The sequence below is a fragment of the Oncorhynchus mykiss genome, chromosome 10 (assembly GCF_013265735.2).
Source record: "Oncorhynchus mykiss isolate Arlee chromosome 10, USDA_OmykA_1.1, whole genome shotgun sequence".
Classification (NCBI taxonomy): domain Eukaryota; kingdom Metazoa; phylum Chordata; class Actinopteri; order Salmoniformes; family Salmonidae; genus Oncorhynchus; species Oncorhynchus mykiss.
Genome location: NC_048574.1, coordinates 43,722,474 through 43,741,282, shown reverse-complemented (window position 1 = coordinate 43,741,282; position 18,809 = coordinate 43,722,474). Strand labels below are relative to the sequence as shown.

Here is an 18,809-nt window from a genome sequence, read left to right as displayed (position 1 = left end):
ATTTTTTATTTATTAAAGAGATCATCTTAAAAGCATAAAATGCGAAAATTGTGCACTTAACTCTTAAAAGATTATTTACTATATCTCTGATGTCATATCATGGACAATATTGTTGGCCTCTCGATCTGCATGTTCTCGAGGAAGGCGAGTAGGTGACATAAGCCTCATCACGACTAGTGTATTGGCTAAATTGATTATTTGTTTTATTATCTAAAAGTAATATCAAATCTTATTACAATACTCTCTTTGTGGAATGGTAATACTCTTTGTGGAATGGTAATACTCTCTTTGTGGAATGGTAATACTCTCTTTGTGGAATGGTAATACTCTCTTTGTGGAATGGTAATACTCTCTTTGTGGAATGGTAATGCTCTCTTTGTGGAATGGTAATAATCTCTTTGTGGAATGGTAATACTCTCTTTGTGGAATGGTAATAATCTCTTTGTGGAATGGTAATACTCTTTGTGGAATGGGAATACTATCTTTGTGGAATGGTAATACTCTCTTTGTGGAATGGTAATACCCTTTTTGTGGAATGGTAATACCCTTTTTGTGGAATGGTAATACTCTCTTTGTGGAATGGTAATACTCATTGTGGAATGGTAATAATCTCTTTGTGGAATGGTAATACTCTCTTTGTGGAATGGTAATACTCTCTTTGTGGAATGGTAATAATCTCTTTGTGGAATGGTAATACTCTCTTTGTGGAATGGTAATACTCTCTTTGTGGAATGGTAATGCTCTCTTTGTGGAATGGTAATACTCATTGTGGAATGGTAATAATCTCTTTGTGGAATGGTAATACTCTCTTTGTGGAATGGTAATGCTCTCTTTGTGGAATGGTAATGCTCTCTTTGTGGAATGGTAATACTCTCTTTGTGGAATGATAATACTCTCCTTGTGGAATGGTAATGCTCTCTTTGTGGAATGGTAATGCTCTCTTTGTGGAATGGTAATAATCTCTTTGTGGAATGGTAATACTCTCCTTGTGGAATGGTAATGCTCTCTTTGTGGAATGGTAATAATCTCTTTGTGGAATGGTAATACTCTCCTTGTGGAATGGTAATACTCTTTGTGGAATGGTAATACTCTCTTTGTGGAATGGTAATGCTCTCTTTGTGGAATGGTAATGCTCTCTTTGTGGAATGGTAATACTCTCTTTGTGGAATGGTAATGCTCTCTTTGTGGAATGGTAATGCTCTCTTTGTGGAATGGTAATAATATCTTTGTGGAATGGTAATACTCTCCTTGTGGAATGGTAATGCTCTCTTTGTGGAATGGTAATGCTCTCTTTGTGGAATGGTAATAATCTCTTTGTGGAATGGTAATACTCTCCTTGTGGAATGGTAATGCTCTCTTTGTGGAATGGTAATAATCTCTTTGTGGAATGGTAATACTCTCCTTGTGGAATGGTAATGCTCTCTTTGTGGAATGGTAATACTCTTTGTGGAATGGTAATACTCTCTTTGTGGAATGGTAATACTCTTTGTGGAATGGTAATACTCTCTTTGTGGAATGGTAATGCTCTCTTTGTGGAATGGTAATACTCTCCTTGTGGAATGGTAATGCTCTCTTTGTGGAATGGTAATACTCTTTGTGGAATGGTAATACTCTCTTTGTGGAATGGTAATACTCTTTGTGGAATGGTAATACTCTCTTTGTGGAATGGTAATACTCTTTGTGGAATGGTAATACTCTCTTTGTGGAATGGTAATACTCTCTTTGTGGAATGGTAATAATCTCTTTGTGGAATGGTAATACTCTTTGTGGAATGGTAATACTCTTTGTGGAATGGTAATACTCTCTTTGTGGAATGGTAATACTCTCTTTGTGGAATGGTAATACTCTTTGTGGAATGGTAATACTCTCTTTGTGGAATGGTAATACTCTTTGTGGAATGGTAATACTCTTTGTGGAATGGTAATACTCTTTGTGGAATGGTAATTGCTTATTTTTTATTGGCATTAGAGTTTTGCTCCGCATCTAACAGGGAGTTCTGTAAGTTTACACATTATACAGTGCCCCTTGAATTAATCTAATAGCTTGGTGAAAAATGAACTACTCCTGATGTTAAGTGCTAACTCAGCAGCTCCTTGATACTTCCATACATTCATGAACAAAGATACAAAGCGATTGTTGTTCATTGTGGACAATGGGACACACATATTACTGTCTCTTTAAGAAGAGCAACTACATAACTGTCATTTAATCTACTGTGACACAATAGTTTTGTTTCCCTACACATCTTTCACATACAGTACTGCTTTCTCGCAGGTCTGGAAAGCATGATTTTTCCATTTGTTTTCTTTCTCCTTCCTTACCCCTCTCTTTAACAACCTTTTTGATATCGCCACACATTCTTCCTCCGTCCCTGTTTTCTTCTCCTCTCCTCTCTCTAATTTCTTGCATTATCCTGAGCAGATTTGCATATCTGCTCTACTGTACATCACCTTCACCAATCACAGTGACTATCCTGCGTCAAGGTCCTCCCCTCCATGACAGCTCTCCTCACCGTGGACAATCAACACAGGCAAGTGGAGAGCTTCCTGATAGGCTGGTGGTGTCTCTGTCACACATGCCACTCCCTGCATGATCTCGGTCCTCACTCTCTCTAGTTCCTGCTCTCTATCCTCCTCTAGCTGCAGACTATTCTCGTCCACTTCATATCCTTCTGACTCCAGGACCCCTCTGCTTTCTTCATTAGCCCGGCGGAGGCCCAGTCCCAGAAACCCACCACCTTCATCCCCTCTACTCCCCATCCCTGCACCAAGGCTCCGGGAGTGAAACAGGCAGGCCTGGCGCATCGTGTGCAAACGGCCCAGAGAGAATCCACTGCGGCTGAGGGCTAACCTTCCTCCTCCCATCCTTCCCACTGTCCCATATGTCAAAGATCCTGCCCCCATTACCACATTTCCCCTGACTCGCGAGGGGAGCGAGGAGCTGCTGGTGGACCTGCAGCAGCGTGGGCAGCTCTGTAGGACGTAGCTGGAGCTCCGCCTCATATGGACATGTGTTGCCCCGGTAAACGCAGAGGGCAAAGAGGTTGTGTTATTGGTGTTCAGGTCCATCAGCAAGGCCTCGGAGTAACTGGGCACCATCTGCTGGTTACAGCGAATGTGCCACTCCAGTTCAGTGATATCCACAGTGTTGACCCTCGATATGACACGTAATCTGGGGCCACCGCGTTGCCCATTCTCCTGGCCTAAGCGGTAGTTGCCCATCTCAGTGCTGTCATTGTCATTGACTTCCTCGTTCTCACCAAACAGCTTCTCCACATGGTAGTGAACATACGCCGTACGGTACTCTGACACCACCCGTAGTGGCCAGGACAACATCAGGGCTGAGATCAGCCAATACATGCGCCGCCGAGAGAACCAGGGCGGCCACGCCGGGTTAGGAAAGGCCAGCATGTGCTCACGGAAGTCCACGTTCTTCAGGTGCATGCCCTCCCGTGCCTCCATGTAGTCATCCAGACCCTCGTTCTCTGCGAAGAAGCGTGCGCGCTGAGTGAGGTAGGCGGCCTCGGCACGAGCACTGGCAAAACTGAAACACTTGGTGAACCGAAGGCGTACAGCCGGGTGCTCCAGAAGGCCAAGCAGCTCCTTGGATACATCCTTTACACCATGTTGAGCATAGTCAAATTCAGAGCTGGCTGCGTGTGTATTGACCCGCTCATGGTACACCTGTGTGGTGGTGTAAGCGTCACCATTGCGGTATCGAGTCACCTGCCGTGTCCGTCTCACATAGTGATAGCTGATGGCCTTCCACCAGATACAGGGCATGGCCTGCTGCAGCCTCTGGACCCTGTTGTACACCTTGCTGATCTTCACCCGGGCCAGAGAGGATGTTTTAGAGAAGCAGTGCCAGCACTCCACCAGGTAGACCAGGTACAGCATGATCAGGAAGGCCACCGGGATGTAGACGTAGCCGTTGGAGCAGGGGCTGTCATGGTAGAGGCGGGCGCGGACGCCGTAGTAGAGGCCGTGTTCATCGGCAGCCATGACGGTGACACGGGAGAAGGAGCACCATCCCAGCGTGGCGAAACAGCCAAACATCAGCAGCGTGAGGAGCAGGCACTTCCAGTGGGACTCTCGGCATAGGGACCCGGGAAGGGACTGTTTACAGGGACGCTGCTACGTGGGGAAGGGATAAGAGACAAGGTAAAGCGAATGGTGGGGGGATGGAGAGTTGGGTACAAATATGAGAAGACATTTGGTTTAGATTTTCTAAATGAGTAAAGTAACCAATGGGATCAGGAGCACAGGTGTAAAGTTGGGCAAAGGAAGGGATGTGAAAGTGGAAAGGACTTTGAAAAAATGATGGCGTAAGTGGTGGGAATGGGGTTTTAATGATGATAAAACATCAAACATTATGACTTGTATGAGGGGTGATAAAAAGGAGAGGAACAGGATTGAAGGACATACAATGGGAGAGGCAAAAAACAAAACAAGGAAGGGATGTTAAAACTGGATTTTTCTGTAAGAAACAGAAACAGAAAAAAACAGAACACATATTAAGTGTTTTCCATAAGAATACAGATGATTGGGCATCGATCAAAATGCATTTTTATGTCAAACAACATTAATAAACATCAATGTTGTCCTCTCATGCTCCCCTGCTCGTCCAGAGATGGACCATTCCAGTCTCTTGAGGCATGGACACATTTCCTGGCAGAGTGAAACCCAAACCATGCAGCCCCTTTTAAACACTTGGTTTTCGTGGACACTGGATGAGGCTGATGCTTTTAGACCTCATCAACAGAGAGAAAGAAGGAGAGTGCGTTCAGATTTATTTTGCCAGTGGAGGTTAGTGGTACTGTGGCCATTCATGCTCCCCATGGGAGGATGCACATGGACAGTGAGCAAAGTGGATGAGCGAAACATGCAGTGACACTATTGGCCACACAAAGAGCATTGAAAATAACCAAAAGGCAAACAAAGACAGAGATACAGATAGATAAGAGCTGAGCTCAGAGTATCTGTCTATCTGCTTCATTTTTTTAAGCAGTCAAATGTGCCTCTCGCAGCCATGACAGTGCCCTTGCAGGGAAGATTTGTTTTCCTAAAAGGTAGGCTGCTATCCAAACAGTCGCTCCGAGGAGGTGTGTTCCTGCTGGCAGAGTTACAGAGGTTTCATTGTGCCTGCATTACAAGGACAAGGGAGCTGAGTGAAAGGGAGAGACCATTTAAGTTCACCATGACCCTAGTGCCTCCCTTATTACAGATGTTGTGTGTGTCAATCTATAATAATGATGGGTCAACTCTGCACTCATCTCCCACTTTAAGCCATTTAGAGAGGAAGAGATGAAGAGAGGGGGAGTGAATGAGAGAGTGATGGATAGTTAACTATACATGATGTTTGATAATGGTCAGGGCTAGGAACATCATGCTTTTTCCACTGTGCTATTTCTCTCCCACTTGATCGCTTTTCCTTCCACTCCTTACTGACATTAGCACTATGAAACTACTTCTGTAGAAAAGTAGTTTTTGCTCCTTCTTACAGCCATAAGGACAAGGACCACATATTCACCTATCAAAGCAAGTTGCCAAAATGACAACCTGGACATATGGGTAGACATAACATAGCAAACGAAAATCTATCAAACTCAAATTAGTATGGTATGTTACATTTGGTATGGTATGTATTAATTTCTGGATGTCCATCATCCATTTTGTATGTTATGTTAAGAATCACAATTTGTTGTGGCTAACGTTAGCTAGGTGGCAAGGTTAGGGTTAGCTAACATGCTGAGTAGTTGCAAAAGTTGCTAAGTTTTCCGTGATGAGATTCGAACACGCAACCTTTGGATTGCTAGATTTATATGCCACCGACCCCCCAATCTATCCAACTAACCACCGCCCTTTTGTTTTTGCCTTAAGTAACCTTCTGTCTTTTGTAACCATACCAAACAGTAACATATCGTACTAATTTGAGTGTCCTGGATTTTTGTTTACTATGTTACGTCTAGTCTATGAGACAAGCCTGAAAATGAAGAATGGTACCTGGCAGATCAATACAGAAGAGAGACAGAGTGGACAAGTATTTTCTTGTTATAGAAATAAATCCCCCAGAATGTAACATATCCTGATGCAACAACAGAAAGGTAGAGAATATAGATTTATGTAGGTAAATATAGAGCATTTCAGTTTCACTCAACCGCTGTAAATGATTTATCAAGCCTAAGAACTACTGGCCTGAGAGACAGCTTTATTGGGAATGGCTCTCAGATTAGAGGCAGACAGTAACATAATGTGAGTTTGTGCGTGTGTGTGTAGGGGCCTGGCTTCCCCTGCCTTACCCTCACATTGAGATGAAGGGCAAAGCAGAGGAAGGGAAAACAGAGAGATGGCCTGCACATCTCTCTACTTCTCTCTAACCCCACAACATTCAATAGAACACAAAGGCCCCTCAAGAATAAATGTAACCCCCCCAAAAAAATCACATTACCACACACAGAATTGTGCTGATTTACCCTGACAGGACATATTGACATCAGATGTGCAAATATCAGCCATGCTCATGGGATAGTAAGGCATTATAACATGAGACATGTTGCTTATGTAAACAGGAACACTTAAGAGCATTGATATGGTTGTGTCAGTATAATACAATCATTATCAAAACTCAATAGTGCTCTCCACTTGGCACCATCTCCATCTCTGTCTCTCTTTTATCGATCACCCTGTAACATAAGATCTGAGGTTATAGCTCAGCAACTCTGACAGACCATAATTAGTGACCTTAGACTATAATGTGGACTGATGCTATACCGTTCATTGTAATAAGTAATCCCCAGAGAAGATATGTCTCCTAATCATGATTGTGAGGAGTTGAATATCAAGCAGTTGTATGTGGCATTCATATCCCGGTACAGGCAAATAGATGAGGGGGAGCTCAATCGTTCACCTCCACTTCGACTGCAATGCAGTTGCGTCCCTCCATTTGCCCGGGGTGACTCTTCAAGTAACCTTGTAAAATACACGCACTAAAAATAAGAACGTGACTGGGACTACTGTAAAAATAAGAACTACTGTAAAAACCAGCGGGACTCTGATACAACTCAGACCCAACAGAAATGCAGAGGTCTGTTTGTGCTCAACATGTTGGTTAGTAAGAGGATAACTGTGAGCTGAGTGGTAACTTAGGTTGAGTAACCAATTAGCTTGAGCTTTCCACGCAGTGCAGGCCTAATACGATATGAATGAAATATTCCTGCAATCGCGCATTCTATAAAATGACAATTCTAAATTGTCATTTTATTAGCCTGTATATAGTAGCCTGTGCGGTAGTTTCGTCCCACAACTAGGCACTACGCATCTGTAAACAACACAGTCAAATTCAGAATCGTTCATATAGATGCTAATATAAATGCCTAGTTGCGAGAGGAAGCTCCCTATGCACTAGCGTCCAACAATACACAATTACACACACAGGAGCGCGCGCGCGAGAACACACACAAACACACTTCCCAAACAACCCAACCTATACTAATGCTCTACCTCTTCTCTTCTGCCCCCGTTCAGTAAGGGCGCTTCTCCGGTAACGTTCACCGCAGGCATTATTTTGTTCCTCACAAGCAACGATTTGACCGTGAGCATCGGGATCTGTCCGAGACTCCGACAATCAGGGGGTCCAGAGTCGGGACCGCCCCGCATGACAACTCAAGCCCCATGTATGAATACGATCCTCCAAAAGCAAACGTCTTCCAAGCATGAAGCTTCCCTCCTGCCAGGTTATTACCGCACCTCCTACAATTGCCCCAACGGCTTGATTCGATCATGTCCTACGTGTCATGTCACACGATCGCGGGACAGTGAAAAACAAAAAAATTCAGGTGTTGTTTCTCGGGTGCCCGTTAAGTCACCAGTGCCACATGTGGGTGTATTGTTAATGTATTGCTGTCGCCTAGCCTACTTCTCCACAGTAGCCTTCTTTCTCTATACTCGTTCAATTGTTGTCACTCCATTGGCGCCAACATGGACTATCGAGCGGAGGAACAATGATGGGAGGAAATATATCGCGAGAGACATCCCGTTATTATTCGATAGGCAATTTAGGCTATACCTCCTGATGCAGCTATATCGGTTAAGTGCGATAGCATAGCACGCCATTTATCCGTAAATATATCTTCATCCCCCCCCATTCAGAAATCATGTTTGCCAGATAATCTTGCCCTCCTCCCTTCTTGCTTTTGGTTCATGTGTTTATCCCGTATTCACCTGCACATTTCATCGTCGATGGTTAGAGCTGACGTCACCCAGTTACGAAACATAGCCTACCGGTAAGCGTGCATCATCTTCTTAAATGCCTACATAAATGCAACATTTTAATTAGGCCTAGTTCGAGTGGCTATATCATAGCCTAGATATTGTGCGCTTGATGTGCGCCTGTGAGCAAATCCTCCTTGTACATTGGAACAGTCTGATGAACTTTGCACATCGCTCTATTCACCTACATTTCACAATCACTAGTTCAATGGGAAGGGCAGGGCAGGACTACCAAATGTGGGCCACTAGGGCACCTACTTTCACACCCCCACAGCCGAATTTGTTGAGGTTTTCAACTGACCTGTTCATATGCTATCTGGGCGGACCTCCAGGGGGCCCTCAACTGATGTGTTCATATGTTATCTGGGGGGCTGCATGTCCTATGTGGTGATAGTGGTTTGTTTACATAGCAGGTTAGGATAACTAAAGTAGCAGGTTAGGATAATTAACATGGCAGGTTAGGATAATTAATGTTGCAGGTTAGGAGAACTAACGTGACAGGATAGCAGAATTAACGTGACAGGTTAGAAGAACTTAACGTGGCAGGTTAGGATAATTCATGTAGGAGGTTAGGAGAATGAGGTTAAGGTTAGGAAAAGGATTAGGGTTAAGCTTAGCTAAAATGCTACAGTTGTCAACAACTGTTATCCCCGATATGACAACAAGATGGAGCTGTACTCGTAGCCCCAACTGTACAAACCATCAATCTTGACAAACCATCAGTATCTTAACACCGGTCGGTAATCCGGCCCAGGGGAAGGGTGTAGGGGTCGAAAGGGGACAGAGCCCAGAGGAAGCCGGGACTAGTGATGGTTCATCATCCTGCTACTACTGTTTGCTTGAGTAAATTAAAATAGAAAGGAGTTCCATGTGATCGTTACTGTGAATTCCTTTTTGGACCTGGGGACTGTGAAGAGAGCCCTGGTGACATGTCTTGTCGGGTATGCATGGGTGTCTGAAGAGACCCCTGGTGGCATGTCTTGCGGGGTATGTATGGGTGTCTGAAGAGACCCCTGGTGGCATGTCTTGTGGGGTATGTATGGGTGTCTGAAGAGACCCCTGGTGGCATGTCTTGTGGGGTATGTATGGGTGTCTGAAGAGACCCCTGGTGGCATGTCTTGTGGGGTATGTATGGGTGTCTGAAGAGACCCCTGGTGGCATGTCTTGTGGGGTATGTATGGATGTCTGAAGAGACCCCTGCTGGCATGTCTTGTGGGGTATGTATGGGTGTCTGAAGAGACCTCTGGTGGGATGTCTTGTGGGGTATGTATGGGTGTCTGAGCTGAATGTTATTTGATTATGCAGACAATCTGGAATTTTCGTCACAGTAATTGTTCTCATAAAAACTAAAAGAGAAGCAGTTAATCTCTCGTCAACCAGGAAAGACTGGGGTGCATGTTGTTGATGTTAGTTCTGTAGGTGCAGTTAAGGGCAAAGATGCTGCTCTGTTTTGAACCAGCAGCAGCTTTGCTAGGTCTCGCTTTGCTGCACTTGACCATATTACCAGACAGTAATCAAGGTGGGACAAGACCAGAGCCTGAACAACTAGTACGGTTGATTTTTGCAGAACATATTTTTATAACAGACATACCCCTCCCCACCTTCACAACAACGTTTTCAATATGACCATGATAATTGACCATCCAATGTTATACGAGTTTAGCTTCCTCAACTTGCTCAATGGTCAACCTTCAGTTGAGTTGAGGTTTTGGTCTTTGATAATGTTTTGAACCAAATACAATGGTTTTAGTTTTCGATGTATTTAAGACAAGTTTATTTTGAATCACCCATTATGATACTGACTGTAACTCCTTTTTTAAAGCTTCAGTGAACTCCCTGGCTTTGGGTGCTGACATGTAGTTTGTGGAATCATCTGCATAAATAGTAACTTGTGTAAGACCAGTGGCAAATCATTTGTAAAAAATAATGGCCCAAAACTCCTCCTCAATCTACACCCCATAATCACAAAGTGAAAACTGTAAAAAAAAAAAAAAAAAAAAAATAAATTCAAATTCACAAATGTATTACAAATAAAAAACAGAAATACCTTATTTACGTACAGTACCAGTCAAAAGTTTGGACACACCTACTCATTCTAGGGTTTTTCTTTATTTGTACTATTTTCTACTTTGTAGAATAATAGTGAAGACATCAAAACTACGAAGTAACACATATGGAGTCATGTAGTAACCAAAAAGTGATAAGCAAATCTAAATATATTTTATATTTGAAATTCTTCAAATAGCCACCCATTGCCTCATGACAGCTTTGCACACTCTTGGCATTTCAACCAGCTTCATGAGGTAGTCACCTGAAATGCATTTAAATTAACAGGTGTGCCTTGTTAAAAGTGAATTTGTTGAATTTCTTTCCTTCTTAATGCGTTTGAGCCAATCAGTTGTGTTGTGACAAGGTAGGGTTGGTATACAGAAGATATCCCTAATGGGTAAAAGACCAAGTCCATATTATGGCAAGAACAGCTCAAATAAGCAAAGAGAAATGACAGTCCATCATTACTTTAAGACATGAAGGTCAGTCAATCCAGAAAATTTCAAGAACTTTTAAAGTTTCTTCAAGCGCAGTCGCAAAAAACATCAAGTGCTTGGATGAACCTGGTTCTCCTGAAGACCGCCACAGGAAAGGAAGACCCAGAGTTACCTCTACTGCAGAGGATAAGTTCATTAGATTTACCAGCCTCAGAAATTGCAGTCCAAATAAATGCTTCACAGAGTTCAAGTAACAGACACATCTCAACATCAACTCTTCAGTGGAGACTGTGTGAATCAGGCCTTCATGGTCAAATTGATGCAAAGAAACCACTACTAATGGACACCAATAAGAAAACAAGACTTGCTTGGGGCAAGAAACACGAGCAATGGACATTAGACCGGTGGAAATCTGTCCTTTGGTCTGATGAGTCCAAATGTAAGATTTTTGGTTCCAACCTCTGTGTCTTTGTGAGACGCAGAGTAGGTGAACGGATGATCGACACATGCGTGGTTCCCACTATGAAGCATGGAGGAGGAGGTGTGATGGTGCGGGGGTGCTTTGCTGGTGACACCGTCAGTGATTTATTTAGAATTCAAGGCACACTTAACCAGCATGGCTACCACAGCATTCTGCAGCGATACGCCATCCCATCTGGTTTGCGCTTAGTGAGACTATCGTTTGTTTTTCAACAGGACAATGACCCAACACACCTCCAGGCTGTGTAAGGGCTATTTGACCAAGAATGAGAGTGATGGAGTGCTGCATCAGATGACCTAGCCTCCACAATCATCCGACCTCAACCCAATTGAGATGGTTTGGGATGAGTTCTTTACATTTTACCTTTATTTAACTAGGCAAGTCAGTTAAGAACAAATTCTTATTTCAATGATGGCCTAGGAACAGTGGGTTAAACTACCTTGTTCAAGGGCAGAACAACAGATTTTTACCTTGTCGGCTTGGGGACTCGATCTTGCAACCTGGACCGCAGGGTAAAGGAAAAGCAGCCAACAAGTGCTCAGCATAAGTGGGAACTCCTTCAAGACCGTTGGAAAAGCATTCCAGGTGAAGCTGGATGAGAGAATGCCAAGAATGTGCAAAGCTGTCATCAAGGCAAAGGGTGGCTACTTTGAAGAATCTCAAATATAAAACATACTTTGATTTGTTTATCACTTTTTGGTTACTTGTCACAATCGTTATAAGGAGTGGACCAAGATGCAGAGTGGTATGTTTCCAGCCTTTATTTTGGAATAGAAAACTTTAAAGAACAACCGAACCGTGCCGCTAATAATATGCTCACATACATAGACAAGATCCCACAAAGCACAATGGGAAAATGGCTACCTAAATATGATCCCTAATCAGAGACAACGATCAACAGCTGCCTCTGATTGGGAATCATATCAGGCCAACACAGATATACAATTCCCCTAGATAACCCACCCTAAATCACACCCCGACCCAACCAACATAGAGAATAAACAGCTCTCTGTGGTCAGGGCGTGACATTACTACATGACTCCATATGTGTTATTTCGTAGTTTTGATGTCTTCACTATTATTCTACAATGTAGAAAATAATGAAAAAACCCTTAAATGAATAGGTGTGTCCAAACTTTTAGGTATTTGTAGGTATTCAGACCCTTTGCTATGTGACTTGAAATTGAGCTCAGGTATATCCAGTTTCCATTAATCATCCTTGAGATGTTTCTACAACTTGATTGGAGTCCACCTGTGTGTAAATTAAATTGATTAAACAGGATTTGGAAAGGCACACACCTGTCTATATAAGGTCTCACAGTTGACAGTGTATGTCAGAGCAAAAACCAAGTAAAAACCAAGCCGTAAGGTCAAAGGAATTGTCTGTAGAGCTCCGAGACAGGATTGTGCCAAGGTACAGATCTGGGGAAGGGTACCAAATCATTTCTGCAGCATTGAAGGTCCCCAAGAACACAGTGGCCGCCATCATTCTTAAATGGAAGAAGTTTGGAACCAACAAGACTCTTTCTAGAGCTGTCCGCCCGGCCAAACTGAGCAATCGGGGTAGAAGGTCTTTGGTCAGGGAGGTGATCAAGAACCCGATGGTCACTCAGACAGAGCTTCAGAGTTCCTCTGTGGAAATGGGAGATCCTTCCAGAATGACAACCATCTCTGCAGCACTCCACCAATCAGGCCTTTATGGTAGAGTGGCCTGATGGAAGTTACTCCTCAGTAAAACGCACATGACCTCCTGCTTGGAGTTTGCCAAAAGGCACCTAAAGACTCTCAGACCATGAGAAACAAGATTCTCTGGTCTGATGAAACCAATATTGAACTTTTTGGCCTGAATGCCAAAAGTCACATCTTGGGGAAACATGGCACCATCCCTACAGTGAAGCATAGTGGCAGCATCATGCTGTGGGGATGTTTTTCAGTGGCAGGGACAGGAAGACTAGTCAGGATTGAGGGAAAGATGAACGGAGCAAAGTACAGAGATCCTTGATGAAACCTGCTCTAGAGCACTCAGGACCTCAGACTGGGGCGAAGGTTCACCTTCCAACAGAACAACGATCCTAAGCACACAACCAAGACAACGCAGGAATGGCTTTGGGACAAGTCTCTGAATGTCCTTGGGTGGCCCAGTCAGAGGCCAGACATGAACCCAATCGAACATGTCAGGAGAGAATTTAAAATAGATGTGCAGCGACGCTCCCCATCCAACCTGACAGAGCTTGAGAGGATCTGCAGAGAAGAATGGGAGAAACTCCCCAAATACAGGTATGCCAAGCTTGTAGCGTCATACACAATACTTGAGGCTGTAATCACTGCCAAAGGTGCTTCAACAAAGTACTGAGTAAAGGGTCTGAATAATTATGTCAATGTGATATTTCCGTTTGTAACTTTAAATACATTTTCAAAACTTTCTGCTTTGTCATTATGGGTTATTTTGTGTAGATTGATGAGAAAAATGTAAAATATATATATTTGTAGAATAAGGCTGTAACATAACAAAATGTGGAAAAAGTCAAGGGGTCTGAATACTTTCCAAATGCACTGTATCTGATGTGAGATAAGCTTCTATTGAACAACACTCTCTGGGTTCTATTGGATAAATAACTCTCCAACCATGTGATTGCAGGTGATGTAAAGCCATAGCAAGTGATTTTTTTCAATGACAATTTATGATTAACATCAAAAGGCTGCACAGACATCTAATGATACAGCTTCAACTATCCATTTACTTTACCAAGTCATCTGAGTCAGTGCAGTACACGTTGAGTGCCCTTCTCTATATGCATGCAGAAAGTCAGTAGTTAACTTATTTTCTGAGAAATAGCATTGTATTTGTTCAAACACAATTCTCTACATCAGTGTAATAAGAACAGGCAGCAAACTGATTGGGCAGCTGTTAGATCCAGCAAAGGTTGCTTTACAATTTTTAGTCTGTGGAATGACTTTAGTTTCCTTCCACGCCTGTGGACACACTCTCCTTTAGGCTTTTGTTAAGGATATAGCAAATAAATACAGTCTCCTACCATTCTCAATAGTTTCCCATCAAGGTTGTCTCTACCTGGTAGCTTGTCATTATTAGGTGGATAACAATTGTTTTTCCACCTCTCCCACACTAACTTGACCAAATTTTAAAAAGCAATCCCTCTCTTTCATTATTCAATATGATGGTTCACTGTTCAATGTGGTAATTTCACTTCTTAATTTTTCCTCTTTACTAGTGAAATAGTCATTGAAATGATTGGCAACATCGAAAGATTATGTTATAAATTACCCATCAACTTCAATGAACAATGGAGATGAATTGGGTTTTCTACCCATGATATCATTAAATGTACTCAAGTCTTTTTCCATTGTGTTTTATGTCAATTATCTTGTTTTGGTAATATAATTTTTGTTAACTTTAGTCACAACATTTCTAAATGTACAGTATATCAACCAATCAGCTGAACAGCTTTATTTGTTTGCCACCTCTTTTGCATAATTGCTTTGAACCATACAATTGTTCAATTCATCACCAATCCAGGAGGCTCTAACAGCTCTCACAGTTAGTTCCATGCTTGTCAACGATTGGCTATTAATTTACAAATACTTCCAGTGCTGCATCTGGATTCACTTCCTTATACACATCAGACCAACATGTTTTACACCTTCAACAAAAGAGCCCTGAGTAAGCATTTTGTATGATCTCTTATAAATGACTTTAGACCACCCATATGGAAAATAATCATAAAAATGAAATTAGAATCTTGTATGGCAGAAGATAACTTATTTCAATTTGTGTACGAATTATCTCAGAAGGATCTGGTAATATTTTGTCAGTGTTGTATATGTGTTAACTTATATGTCTTAAATGACATACACCATTGAATACATGATTGTGGTGAATTTCCTACATAGATACATAGAACCCCCGAGCTGACAAGGTACAAATCTGTCGTTCTGCCCCTGAACAGGCAGTTAACCCACTGTTCCTAGGCCGTCATTGAAAATAAAACTTGCCTAATAACTGACTTGCCTAGTTAAATAAAGGTTCAAAAAATATATATATATGGTACGACATATTTGAGAAAATATTTGAATTATGAGTCATCTATGAATATTATAAGAAAGGTGTATGTTCTACAAAATAAATGCTTTCCTTTTGGGTTTCACATAGTCTTTTTTACAAGTCAACATGTAAAAAAACATGAGAATTACTATATAGACTACATTACCAAAAGTATGTGGACACCTGCATGTCCAACATCTCATTCCAAAATCATGGGCATTAATATGGAGTTGCCCGCCCCCCCTTGTTGCTATAACAGCCTCCACTCTTCTGGGAATGCTTTCCACTCGATGTTGGAACATTGCTGCGGCTTCCATTCAGCCACAAGAGCATTTGTGATGTCGGGCAATTAGGCCTGGCTCGCAGTCGGCATTCCAATTCATCCCAAAGGTGTTCGATGGGGTTGAGGTCAGGGCTCTGCAGGCCAGTCTATTTCTTCCACACCGATCTTGACAAATCCTTTCTGTATGGACCTCACTTTGTGCACAGGGCATTGTCATGCTGAAACAGGAAAGGGCCTTCCCCAAACTGTTGCCACAAAGTTGGAAACATAGAATAATTTTCAATGTCATTGTATGCTGTAGCATTTAGATTTCCCTTCTCTGGAACTAAGGGGCCTAGCCCAAACCATGAAAAAAAGCCCCAGAACATTATTCCCTCTCCAGCAATCTTTACAGTTGGCACTACACGGGTAGGTAGTGTACTCCTGGCATCCGCCAACCCAGATTTGTCCGTCGGACTGCCAGATGGTGAAGCGTGATTCATCACTCCAGAGAACAGCACTTACAGTTGATTGGGGCAACTCCAGCAGGGCAGAAATGTAACAAACTGACTTGTTGGTGGCGCCACATTGAAAGTCACTGAGCTTAGTAAGGCCAATCTAATGGCAACATTTGTCTATGGAGATTGCATGGCAGTGGGCTCGATTTTATACACCTGTCAGCCAAATCCACTCATTTCAAAAGGTGTCCACATACTTTGGTATATATAGTGTACATTTACATGTATGAGTTTCATGGTCAAGCCTGGACAGCACCTCCCACTGGACATTTTATTTAACTGGAGCTATGCCTTTGGTCTCCCATCCAGGGTTGTTTAACATGTCCAGCCCTGCTTAGCTTCAATGTTTTTCACTGACTTTTACCAATGTGCTATGTTGCTAACCATTCAATATTCAGGTCACCCAGAGAATAGACAGCACTTTTAACATCACACACATTATCAAGCATTGCACACTAACTGCATTATCCAAATACTGAGTGTTAGCACTTGGTGGCCTAAAGCAGTGTCCCAAAAGAAGGGGCATTAGATGAGGCAGATGAACTTGCAACCACAACACTCCAACGTTTGACAGGATATCCTCCCTAAGCTTCACAGGAATATGGCTCTGAACATATACAGCAACACCTCCCCCATTGACATTCCTGTCTTTTCTGTAGATGTTATATCCTTGTATTGCTACTGCTGTATCAAAGGAATTATCTAAGTGAGTTTCAGAGATGGCCAGTATATGAATGTTATCCAATGTTAGCAAAATACTGATTACATTAACCTTATTTCTAAGGCTACATATATTAATATGGGCTAAATAGCCCTTTCCTGGATAGCTTACCGGAGATAGATGGAGAAAAACAACAAAAATAAAATAAAGACATTGTTTGGCTTGAGTCAGTGGCCATGTCCGAATACCCATACATGCATCCGAAATAGGCCGTTTGAGTATTCGAAAAAAGTTTAATAGTATGCAACATTTTGAAAAATGTATACTTTAAATGCCCAGATGTCATGCTCATATCAGCTGTTGTCAAAGCTGAAAATTTAGATACGAGTAGGCGCTACCAAAATCAACAAATAGTGGGAAACAATACAATCACGCATGGCGCATTTTCATTACGCCAAAATAGAATGTTAAATAGTAAGCTATACTTAGAAAATTGAGTATGGTTTAAATGCCAGGATGTTATACTAATTTTGCCTCTCTCGTAGGATTCGATGCACACTTTCCCATAATGTATTGGAAGAGGTAGGCTACTTGAAGAGAACTAGAGCCTAACAAAACTAGGCTACTTAACTGGGAAAATGCCCAAAGCTTCTGCGGAAGAGTTCAAATGTTGGCAAAGTAGTTTTTGTTCTTAAAATGATAGAGGATTGCATCGCAGGCTACAACTTTGATAAATTATTTTTAAAGTGGATTACTGCTTTGTCACTGATAAGTGTTTTTTTTCTCTTAGCCTTCAGAGCTTTTAAATTAAATAGTAAACCATCTTCTGATTCCTGAATGTGTCAGCTCCGGGGACTCGGGATGCGGCTGCGTTACTGCTGTCATGTTAATCAGGCCTTTTGAACATGTGCATTGTTTTAGTTTTGTAGGCAAGGCTACTTATTTCATTTATGGGCCAAGCCTTTGCAGTCATTCTGATCTCGTTCCCAATGATCAGTGCTTTACTTTGATGTCCAGTGGTTCTGAATTTGCGATGCACCCGCTGTCCACGTTTTTCTGTACAACAGCCTTTAAATTTGAACATTTGGAAAAGTGTGTGTACACTAGGCTATTTGATTGAATTTACATGTTATAGCACGTTATGGTATCACTAGTGTCGAAATGGAACCTGTTTCGGTGTTCAGTCCTTTTTAAAAATTAGAATAGATGGGCTATATGGGCCACTGTGTTATAGGTTGAATGTGAAAGTTTGCCCATTCCTCTTCAGAGTTTAGAGAAAGCATTAAAATTGGAAATGAGCTATTATCAGTCTCGTTAATGCGATGTATGGCTACTGAATTTGAGAAAATCCCCCCGCACTCAACCCCACCTACTCAATTTAGAGCCGATACTGCGCTGCAGCCGTGGCATACTTTTTATTAAACAGTATGCGATGAGTAAGTAGTATGCAGTTTATATGTAGTACGCTAGTATGGGTATTCCGACATGGCCAGTCAATCAGGCAATTTAGTATCAGTTGGGATAAGTCACATTAGGCTGAAGCTACTGCCCTGGATTCAAGGGCTCGCACTTCTGCCAGGCTTTTGGGAGGTCGGGTGGACAACGGTCTCCACGCTCTGGCAGCTTTAATAGCTGGGGTAAGTTCTTATGCCTGGAGACGGCTCTGGATGGGCCTCTTACGTGAATGGAGCCGAAGACTACAGCTCTCCGAAGACTACAGCTCTCCGAAGACTACAGCTCTCCGAAGACTACAGCTCTCCGAAGACTACAGCTCTCCGAAGACTACAGCTCTCCGAAGACTACAGCTCTCCGAAGACTCAGAACGCCCATCTCTAATGGGGATATACCACTGAGCCAAAAATTGCATGCCCTGCACTTTTCCCCCACTGAGCTGTGTGGGCTATAATTATGTGCACTGTTAAATGTAAAATATATATTTTTTTTTAAATGCACCATGAATAATAATTTGCTAATATTGATGCATCCAAATAGACTATCAGTTCCAAAAAAATTTAAACTTACGCAGGAATGGACAGTTAAACATAGGGAAAGAAAACATGTTACAGGCAGCAGC

At 42.3% G+C, this 18,809-nt stretch overlaps 1 protein-coding gene across 1 annotated transcript; it reads right to left on the bottom strand.

Annotated features, from left to right (window-relative positions):
- Window positions 1-1,423: 1,423 nt before the first annotated feature.
- Window positions 1,424-9,061, bottom strand: LOC110533965 (transmembrane protein 151B-like). The gene is made up of 2 exons (XM_021618562.2): window positions 7,500-9,061; window positions 1,424-4,133 (listed from the first exon to the last, which is right to left on the bottom strand). Exons 1-2 carry the CDS (start codon window positions 7,653-7,655, stop codon window positions 2,469-2,471), a joined length of 1,821 nt encoding a protein of 606 aa, XP_021474237.2. The 5' UTR covers window positions 7,656-9,061; the 3' UTR covers window positions 1,424-2,468.
- Between the last annotated feature and the right edge of the window lie 9,748 nt (window positions 9,062-18,809).